The sequence below is a fragment of the Mytilus trossulus genome, chromosome 9, assembly GCF_036588685.1.
Source record: "Mytilus trossulus isolate FHL-02 chromosome 9, PNRI_Mtr1.1.1.hap1, whole genome shotgun sequence".
Taxonomy (NCBI): domain Eukaryota; kingdom Metazoa; phylum Mollusca; class Bivalvia; order Mytilida; family Mytilidae; genus Mytilus; species Mytilus trossulus.
In genome coordinates, this window is record NC_086381.1 from 66,478,048 (window position 1) to 66,489,595 (window position 11,548).

Below are 11,548 nucleotides of genomic sequence, written 5' to 3' on the forward strand. Positions count from 1 at the left end.
GTCATGTTTTTCTCTGTCTGTTTATGACGTCTTTACACTAAATCCATTGGATTTTGGATGTGTACGGATTGATAGTTAAGTCTTAGATGCATGATTTTTTTATTAGTTTTTAGTGGCTTTAAACTAGCTGTCAGATTGCTGCGAGTACTTTCAGGTCTGTTCATTGTGTCTTTTTGTGTCGGGATGTATAAGTACCCGGCCACGTCTACTTGTATTTTTGTCAATCTGATGAGTGAATCCTTTTTCAACTGATTTTTATAGTTCGTTCTTATGTTGTACTTTTATACCACTGTCCCAGGTTAGGGGAGGGTTGGGATCCCGCTTACATGTTTAACCCCGCCACATTATTTATGTATGTGCCTGTCCCAAGTTAGGAGCCTATAATACAGTGGTTGTCGCTTGTTTATGTGTTACATTTTTGTTTTTCGTTCATTTTTTTTTATAGAAATAAGGCCGTTAGTTTGAATTGTTTGAATTGTTTTACATTGTCTTACCGGGGACTTTTATAGCTGTCTATGTGGTATGGGCTCTGCTCATTGTTGAAGGCCGTACGGTGACTTATAGTTGTTAATGTCTGTGTCATTTTGGTCTCTTGTGGACAGTTCTCTCATTGGCAATCATACCACATCTTCTTTTTTTATATTATTGAGAAAGGTTATTCTTGTAATTATAGTGTTGTTGCTGTATTAAATCAACTTGTCTTATATTGTCTGATATTATCTTGAGGGAATATCAATTCGCTAATTTATTGTTTGAAGTAATTGGACAAAATTGTGTTTCTGTTTTCTCATTTTGCTAAATACTTATATACATTGGGATTTGCACAAGAGTTCCTACATTGAATGATCAATACTGACATCTTCAGAGACATGATCATCTTTAAAAACAATCCTGAGATATTCTGAGTTGGAGAAATATAGATTAAACACTGTAACAAGTGTGTTACGATATTTCCCAACTCGAGACAGTTATATTTTAATATTTAAAGCGCGAGGCTTGCTGAGCTTTGTAAATAATTAAAATTTAACTGTTGAGAGTTGAGAAATATCGTAATACACCAGTTATAGTGGTGAAATCTGTTTCTCTAATGATTTGAAGCCTTCTTTTTAATAGATTTGCAGAAAGTTTTTTTCTGTATATGTGACGTCATCAGACAGGGTCGCATTTTTTAATGACGTCACAATACAATAGCAAATTCACAAGAAACCAAAAAAATATGTCGTCATAATTAAATTTCGACTAATAATTTGCCGAGAACAGATAATTCATTAGTTAGGAAAACTGTTTTTCTCACAAGGATCAAGAAAGAAATGTGAAAATAGCACAATATTAAAGAAACATTATTTCCATGACACAATGTGAGGTTGTATGATCAGGAAGAAACAATAAACAAGACCAAATGATTACTCCGCATATCTCATTTAAATAAGCAGAAATCATAAGTATGGCACTGTCTTATTTTACATTATTAATACATGAAAAGGCTATCTCGTATTCTTGCATACTACACAAAAGCTAGAATGAAAGTTATGAACTACAATCATAAACCTGTATAGTGTACAACACAAGACGATCAGATATTTTGGATGTGAAAAAACCAACAAGGGCATTTGAGATAGCGTGCATTTGTGAAGATATTTGGCTGACTGTTAAAGCTCAGAAAGTAAATGTAGTACATTATTTTACATACAAAATAAATATGTGTTATCTCTTGGAATGTGTCCACATGTTGACTAATAAGGAAGCAGCTTTATATTCTGATGAGCAACAATACACGAAAATACTTACATCCAGTGCTGTTTTTTCCAACTCACATTATCTTAATTATAAAAGAAGTAACAATCATTCACTTCTGGAAAATTTTGATACCAAGCATTAATTCTCATGTTTAACATGTTGAGTGAAATATATATTCATATACACAGATCTAGAATAACAGAAATGATATTTAAATAACGTACAAAGTTGAAGAGCATTGAGGATCCAAAATTCCAAAAAAATGTGCCAATTACGGCTAAGGTAATCTATTCCTGGGACAAGAAAATCCTTATTTAATAAATCAACTAAATTTTTCTATTGAAATTGCATTTTATCTGTATTGTTATTTGTTTCTTTCGTATTTTTCTTGCATTAGGATTCATTGATAGGGTGTATGTGAATGAATATAGCAATGCAAATTAACGGGTGCTGTGAAAATAAAGCAATTAATATACATTGTTTTACAAAGTATTATGTATGATACTGGCTATACATGCATATTGTCTTTGTTGTTAATTAGTATCCTGCTTGTTAAATGTTCAATATTACAATATATATATATATACATATAAATCAATTCAAAACGATAGAAGCAAACCCCAAACAATCATTGATGAAACAATGTAGATGCCATAGGAATTAAGTGCTATTAAATTCATGTCTGTTAGCTATGAACTAGTTCAAGATTGTTGTTTTATTAGTAAAGATACATCAATCTAATCAACACTTTAACATGAATCAACAGTTTAAAATTAAACTATTCCACATTTGTAATCAAGCTAATCAACTCTTTAAAAAAATGACCATTTATGAAAGGAAAAGAAATCTTAAGGTGCGCATCCGGTGTACAATAAATGTATGGGTGTCAATAAAATGTGTCAAGTCTGAAAAAAATGAAAATTAATTTTACCAAAAAGTTCAAAGGTATGCCATATATGCAAATTTGCTGAAAAGACATACGCATCATAACAGGATTGTAATAAAACATACTAACGAGGATAATGACTTAAATAATCATTTGATTTAATAACCTTTTTAAAAAAAAATCTCTTGATCTACAGCCTTCCCTTTTATGATCGTCATTAAATGACAACAAATCATATATAAATCACACAATACAGTCTTTTCAGAAAAAGTTGTCACCGTGTTTTAAAAATTTGACCAAAATAATGAGACGACTTTGAATTCAAATAATGTTTGCGAAAACTGCAAGAACAGCTGACAGTTATTCAAATTGTAATAGGAATTCATGCTGTACTTTCTTTTATACACATCAACATACAGTCCTCTTTAAATAACATGGTCTATACAATATGGCAAATAATTTGTTCAATGTCCGATAGTTAACGAAAGTACCAGGATTATAATTTAGTACGCAAGACACGCGTTTCGTCTACATAAAACTCATTAGTGACACTTATTTCAAATAGTTATAAAGCTAAACAAGTACAAAGTTGAAGAGCATTGAGGATCTAAAATTCCCCAAAATGTGCCAAATACGGCTAACGTAATCTATTCCTGGGATAAGAAAATCCTCATTTTTTCGAAAAATTCAAAGTTTTGAAAACAGAAAATATAAAAATGACCACATAATTGATATCCATGTCAACGCCGAAGTACTGACTACTGGGCTGGTAATAATCTCGGGGACGAAACGTTTACCAGCAGTGGCATCGACCCAGTGGTGTAAATCGAAAGTGTCAAACATGACGAATTTTAACAGAGACCATTCGAGATCTCCCTGATATCAAACTAGAATATCCATAACACCGGTAAAAAAAGAAGACAGTAACTGGAGTGACATATCTCGTAAATATGAACTTAAATAAACCTCTTATTACATGGCTCTTGAATAAATATAGACAATAAAATCAAATCAAATCAAACCTTATACATGTTACAAGGGTTCTTGGCATTTTGTTTCATGTCTCGCCTTGACAGAATCAAAAAGCGAGACATAGGAATGCTGTTTCCGGAGGCGGCGTCAACAATGTACTATTTGTTTGTTAGGTCTGTTTATGGGGAACCACCAGTGGTAGGACAAATATATACTAGGTTTGAAGCAGCTGTTCTAGCATTGCCACATCTCATTTTCATAGATTGTTTGGTCCTGCTCCCTCACTCATGGTCTATTGACTTTTGCTTACTTTACAATTATTTGTTTGTGATTAAGAAAGTTTATGGGGAACCATTAGAGGTAGGTCAATGATATTTGGTATGCATATGTATTAACATTGGCACATCTTCAATCCATGGAGATTTCTATCCCCTGCACTTTCAATTATGGTTCATCGACCTTGAATATTTTGCATAACGTACATTTGTACATGTTTAAATATTGCAATTATGATTTAAAAATTTGTATTTAAGTATCGAAATAAAAAAAGGCGAGATATATCTCTGTTAACAGTATAAATTAAATTCTAGAAGTAAAAACCATTGAAATGATTGACTTTTCTATAAAAAGATAAGAGAAAACTGTTACATTTTTACAACACACGTCTAAGATGCCATTATTGAAAACAAAGTATTGAATAATTGAGAGGTAATGGAAAAGCTTTGATGAATTTTTCCATTAGTACTTACGTTATTAATACATATCTGTGCAGCTGCGTATTGAGCACTATCCATATTGAGTGTTCCGAGTGTTAAATATCGATACAAGTATTAAAACGTAAGAGGACTCTACAACACTATGTAGACTTAGATGAGATATTAAGATTTGCGTTTTTATTAAGATATTGCGATAATAAACTCCTATGGAGCGAAATACATCAATTATTTGAACATAAAAAGTAACGTTCATCTATAAATTTTATTGAAAAACAGTTTAATATCAATATTTATTGTGTTTGATGTTTTTCGAAGGAATCTAAAATTCTGTAAATCATGTGTTGTGTAGACTTATATAAGTATCAGCCAATGAACAGAAATAAACATACCTGACTGTTCGATACAATGAAATTTAAAGGAATTATATCAGTTGTGTTGGTTTTAATATCTCCCCTACTATATGCTGATATTATTTCTTACATTGCCAAACAGCAGTCGTATTTGGAAAATTGGTTTATAAATGCAAATATAATAGTGTTGAAAAATCAAAGTTTGATAAGATGTTCGTTACTTTGCGGTGTTTCGGATGAATGCATGTCTATTTCCTACAACGATGGATCAAAGGAATGTAAAGGGGTTACCATTGGCTACATAGTCCAACCTACCTCACTAGGATATTCCAGTGTAGGATGGAGTTATTTTCTTGTCCTTGATGGTAAGCTTAGTAAGAAAAACTTACTTCTATTTACACTATTATTGTAATATTTTCCAAAATTATGTTGTTGAACATTTTTGTAGCTTTTGATATATATGCTGTGAAATGGCAGATAAACACAACAGCATCTAATTGTTCTGCCAAATTATTTGAGGGTTTTTCTTTGAAAAGAGCTTATTATAACAACATGAAAAGACGTAAGAGGCAAAAATAAATGGGAATATCTAAATTTAACATGTTTAAACAATTACATAAGATTCTGAAAACTGTTATCACTTTTAAAATACTCATGTAACATATCATGATAATTTTAAAATCTAATGTATCTAGTTGGCTCTTCAAATATGAACGGCCAGAAGAAGTGGTTATGCGAAGAAATTCTTGTTAAGTTTTAAATTGCATATTTTTTTAAAGTGATATTCAATCAATGAGTATTAATCTCAATTGGATTCTGAAGAAAAACAGTCATGCAAGAACAAATACTGAACTTCCCCTTTGTGTAACTAAAAGAAATGTTAACTTACAACGATTTGTCATAAGGCGTCCGTTGAGTTTAATGTGAAAAAGTGGTTAAATAAACAAAGGTACATGTATGATCGGAATAATGTGGCTTAAAGACAAAGAACACCACCGAATGGTCCAACATTGAAGCATTCGATTTTTGCACCACATTATTTGTATTAAAGCGGTTTGAATACAAATATTGCCTTTTTCATTCACCCACTTGTACGACAGTTGCATCAAATTTCATTTTATTGAAAACGATGCGTGAACAAAACAAACAGACATAATCGGTTAAAAAGTCAAAATTGCGATTACAGCAGCAAACATTGTGTTATAATCTTAATCACAATAAAAACAAACAAATATTTAACAAAGGAGCACAAAAGAACATATCAAATTTAACAACCTCATTCATCGCATTCTAATGTTGGTATTCTAATTTAGTCGTTCCAATTATGAAAAGAATATAGTCTATAGTTATTTATAGTACAATGTATATCCTCTGCAGAATTTAAATTAGAAGGTTACTTTATCCTCCGTCTAAAAAGATCCACGTCATTAAATTTCAAAGAAACATAAACGGGCATACAGACAAAGCATACAACAAGCGAATATTAGAGACAAGAATACAAACATTATAATAGAACAATAACACAATGGCGAGATGTTTAAGTATAGAGCCATGTCATATGTATCAATGAAACACAAAAAGTCACACGGACAAAGCACACAATCAACATGAAATATAATACAAACAACACAATGACGGGATGCATAAGTACAAAGCCACGTAAAATGGATTTTACCACGAACAAACCAAACGGTAAAAGCAATATTAATAAAGACAAATAAAAGAACACTATAACACGTTACTAAGATGATAAACAAAATAAAATGGTTGCACATGATTTGAAGACTAAGTGACTTGATTTGGGATGCTAGACAAAATGTAGGAGTAATTTAAAGAATATTAATGGTTCTTTGTCAAATTACGTTTTGGAAGTTGCCTAGAGCAATCATGTTCTCCTTACGCAGCTTGTGTTTTATTTACTTTGTTTAATGTTATGAGTCTGTTTGCCTTTTTTCTATAGGCCATGGTCTAGCATGTGTTTTTTCAATGCACACTTCGTATTTTTTTCATTTTATTCAAAATCATAATGGGTAGACCCTTCAACATGATCAATGAAAACGATTACTCGTTATTCAATATTCTTATAGACACTATTTTTACACTCGAGGGTAGTACGGATTCTGAAAAAAATACCCTTCTTATATAAAGAGTCTGATCTTGAAAACCTCAATTAAATGATTTGACGAAAAGAAGTACAATTATTTTTTTCTGGAACTATGCTTATTAATTACGGACCAAGTTTCTTGTCCTGATTTTACAAAACATCGAAAAGATCTCAAAACAATAATAGGTTGACATTCATTATTCAATTTTACTGAATATATTGTTACAATTTTAACAGTAATAGCAGCACATTAGCTGTTTTAATATTTTAGTATGTGTATATGACTTATAACACATATATTTCACTCTAAAATAATGATTGGTGTAATTATATATCTATATATATATGAAAAAAAATCAATCAGCATTTAACCCTAATATGTTTAAATAGTTATGTCTTAAGCGAAACGACAAACTATGTATGTGAATGTCTTTGGATGTTAAAGCGGTAGGCATAACATAAGACTTTATATACTGTGGATTCATTAATATTCGTTGGATACTAATTTCCCTGGATTTCGAGGGTACAGGGGAACCACGAATTTATATGTTTAACGAATTACAAATTTTCTAAAGGAATGCATACAGACTTGCCAAAACCACGAATTTAAATATCCACGAATATGCAAGTTCTCCTCCATCCACGAAATTTGGTACCAACGAAAATAAATGAATCCACAGTAAAAGAAATATCCGACTAACATTTTAACGTCTAAATTATTACCAATTTGCAGGAATTGATTTTGAACATATTTTTTCATATGTGTTGATGGGCAGATATGTTAATACATTTTATTATCATTACCATTTGTTTGTGTATTTATATAGTTTTAATGAAATAAAAGATTATGCAGATTCAAGATCAAACATTATTTTCATCTACTTTAATCGGCAGTAAAATCCTTTCTTATCTTGAAAATGAGAGATGCAACTGGTTTAGAATATTGCAAAAAGAAAACCCTGATATTATCGAAATAGATTTTAAATTGGTATAAACAGAAGATTAAAAAAAACATGGGACGAATGTCGATGACATTGTAAACTTTTAAGATAGATATGAGTATATTAAAACATACACACTTTGTTGAAAAGGAAACCAAAAGCTTGTAGGATGAAGACTCGTGTATGTCCTTCAGGTGTAAATGATAGGAATATCGAAATTTCTCTAATTTTATCATCCTTAATTTATATTGTTAACAAAAATTGTATAACATTCCATGCATTTTCCCGTCATTGAAAGATGAATTCAATCTTTTGTTTCACTAAATATGCATTCTATCGATTCCATATAGAAATCGATCATCTTTATGATGGGAATTATCGCAATATCTCGTCTCACTAGAGGTATATTCTATACTTTTTACGTTCATCTATTAAATTTTATAAGCATTATATACAGCATAGCGGTTGAAGCAACACGCTTTCAAAATTCAGAAGGTCTTCAATAATATATTATTCTTAATAAAATGCTTTTCAAAAACATCTGGATCAAACAACAAACTCAAGATACTTAGCGATATAAGCTTTGATAATGCATCGACAATTCATAAATTGTTTTCGAATTGTAAACCGACTATTATATGCATTATTTACAACTTTGTTTGAAAATTCTTACTTTTTTCACAGTGCACTTCTTTAGAAAAGGAACAACTCCCAATGTTTTACTTTTAATCTTATATCGAGATTATATTTTGCACAAGAACAAAACTACAGTAAATACACAGAACACTTAAGGGCATACGATACAGTTTTGATCCTGTATTTACAAGTTCATGAAAATTTGCATATTGGCTATTTTTTACCTGATTAAATCAAATATGTAATAAAAAATATACCTTCATGTGCTACTTTTTGAGTAAAATGAGGTCGAAATTTGGAATATTTGCTCGAAATTCAGATTTGTGGCCGTAATTTCTTTTTCGAAAGAAAGACATAACTTTTTTGTTATAAAAGATAAAAAGAAGGTTTTTTTTGTCAAATAATCGGTAGTTTCTGTAGTTTATAAATATCTTTAAAAAATAAGCAATTTTTTATTCAGAAATAACTCATATTTATCAAATGTTCATGAATTGAGGAAAAAACGTTATTTTTTACTGCATGTTTATCACAATTAAAAAAAATCCTCTATTTACAGTTTTATAAAATTTTGGTCACATAATCTCCCTGCAAAATGAAACCAAATGCCGTTTTGAAAAAATAGGGGTCCATGAACTCGTTTTCAAATTAAATCAGTTTAAATGATAAAAATCAGTCGAAAAATGCATCTTTTCCCGATATGTCACAGTTGGACGTTGCGAAAATAACAAATTACGTTAGCAACGTCATTACCTTCCCTGTAACTGTATCGTATGCCCTTAAGAAAGATATTGATTTACGCCTACATAGAACGTACTTAACGGGGATTTTTAACAAAATTTGTTGATATTTTACGAAATCTTATCAATATTGAACGCCATTTTACATACCTGCTTATCTCTTATGATTGACATTTTCCTAATTTCGTAGAAAGATGCCCGGATGTTACTGGTTATGTATTTAGTAAAGCATTCAATAGTTGCTATAAAGTCCATGTATATGATACTACCTTAAGGTACAATAATTACAGCCAAATATGTGAATCAGAAGGTGGAGAACTCATGAAAATTGATACGGACGAGAAACAACAACACATTGTCATATTTCTAGGTTTGTATTTTTTCTTAAATATCACATGTGCAGTTTTGGCCAAGGACGACTCATGTTGTAATTGATTAAAATAACTTTTATATTTAGTTTGCAATTACCTTGTTGAATCACCTTTTTCGTCTGTTATTCTTTATAGTTTCAATATATTAAGGTAATATGTTTCAAAAGAAGATACCAAAGTTATAGCATTTTTTAATAAGGAAAATATATTGGGTTGTATAACAAAACAATCAGACAAACATGATAGTGCACTGCAGACTGACATCAGTGGGTTTGTCATAACGTTAACGGGACCATTTGCTTATTTGACTACCGTCTCTTCAGTAATGCTCGGGGCCATAATATTATATAATTAAAAAACAAAGTACGTATGTTGAAGTGCTGATAAAACCAAAAAGATCTTACGTAAAGACAAACTTAAACTTGTTCAACGACCACGGAATATTGTCTACAAAGAGGTGGACTTATCAAATTTAAGGTAAACATAAAAAAACTCCTAGATTGAGGAAAAACATACCTTGGCAAAATATTACTACGACTAAAAGACTAGACGCTACTATACATAGAAAATTGAAGAATGATCAATACGAACCGAATAAAAAAATAAGGGTTGTATCAGGTGTTCCCTTAGATTTAGCAGATCCATTCTAGTCGTATTTTTTTCTGAGTAACGATGCTACATACGTCAATAGGGTGCTGTGTGATTTTAATGAATTCAGGTATAATAACTTGGTCAAATTACATGCATGGTATAAGAGAAGCTATATTTGAGTAACTGCTTTTAATTTATAATTGAGGATTGGCCTGCTAACCAGACGTTGTATAAATCTTTTCCTTGATTAAATTGAATCAATTGGCAAGTTTATTCTTGTACAATAAAAATCATCACTGTTGTTCTAACGCCTGCGTGGTTATTTCCTGTCGTTTGTCTATACCTTCCGCGAGTGTTATATATTCTTGAATTTGAAAACGTCTCGAAACGCTAAAATTATTTATAGACACGGTTGCGATTTTGTAGACCGATTTTCTTATTTACTCTGTGACATTTAATAAGACTTGATTCGAGTTTTACATATTCGCGACGATTTATATTCGCGTTATTTTTCTACCTACGAAAGTCGCATTTGTACTGAGCATTCTAACGGATGCACTAAGTAGACCCGGAGCTACTTTCCTATCTTGAAAACACGAGTTTAACAAAGAATGTGGCGGGGTCATTTGAGCTAAAATTTCAGCTTTCGTTTTTGTGGATGTTTTTTTTTTTTCTATACGCCTTTTTGAATGATGATTTTTAATTGAATCTTTATCATTTGTGTTATATTTTCCCTGTAAGCCATTTCAATACATTACTTCGTATACAGCATGTTCAGTTGATTGAAGTTGATTTACAATGAAAATAAAGGAAAAGACAACTACTGTGCTTGAACGTGCATTAAATCATCGTATACATCAACAGGTGTACATTTTAATTGTACAGCAACCAGTCGACTAATATACACAACGAGACATGTAAAGAGCTATATACTGTTTGCCAACAAAGACAGGTGTTTATAATATGTGTATCCATAAATATATAAATTTAGTACCAAATTTGATATTAAATGATTGCGATTCTTTTCCAGACCAGTATGACATTTCCAATTGGATATACTTCCAGGGAACCCATCTCCTGTCAGAGCCAACATGGCGATATGATGATGGTTCTGTTATATCATATTTCAACTGGCATCCATCTCAACCAGATTCAACAACCTCAGATACATCAGAATATTTGTGTATGAGGAAGTCAGACCAATATCAATGGCATAACTGTTGGAAAGCAATGGTAGGCGCATTCATATGTGAAATACAATTAATATAAACGTTTGAAATCTTTTACAATGTAAAAACAATATGTATAAAGTTAGTCCGAGATTACTCTGACGTCCGACGGCTGTTTTGCCAGACAAGCTGGGGCCGTGGGACGTCAGAGCTTGTCCCATATCAAAAAGTGGATATTTGCCCACCCAAAATAGATGCGCTGCTGTGTCGCTTCTGGAGCCGACTGAGGGCATTGGAATTATATAAATCGGGCTTCAATCTCTTCATTTTTCATTCAT

The 11,548-nt window shown here is 31.3% G+C and overlaps 1 protein-coding gene across 1 annotated transcript; it reads left to right on the forward strand.

Moving 5' to 3' along the window:
• Nucleotides 1-4,723: 4,723 nt before the first annotated feature.
• Nucleotides 4,724-11,347, forward strand: LOC134684151 (low affinity immunoglobulin epsilon Fc receptor-like). Its single transcript, XM_063543431.1, has 3 exons — nucleotides 4,724-5,026; nucleotides 9,270-9,449; nucleotides 11,072-11,347. The coding sequence occupies exons 1-3, from the start codon at nucleotides 4,906-4,908 to the stop codon at nucleotides 11,308-11,310; spliced, it is 540 nt and encodes a 179-aa protein (XP_063399501.1). The 5' UTR covers nucleotides 4,724-4,905; the 3' UTR covers nucleotides 11,311-11,347.
• Nucleotides 11,348-11,548: the final 201 nt, after the last annotated feature.

Coding starts and splice junctions, on each gene's coding strand:
- LOC134684151 (XM_063543431.1), top strand. CDS start 4,906: ATGTCTATTTCCTACAACGATGGATCAAAGGAATGTAAAGGGGTTACC. Junction 5,027..9,269: donor TTATTTTCTTGTCCTTGATG/GTAAGCTTAGTA, acceptor CTAATTTCGTAG/AAAGATGCCCGGATGTTACT. Junction 9,450..11,071: donor ACACATTGTCATATTTCTAG/GTTTGTATTTTT, acceptor ATTCTTTTCCAG/ACCAGTATGACATTTCCAAT.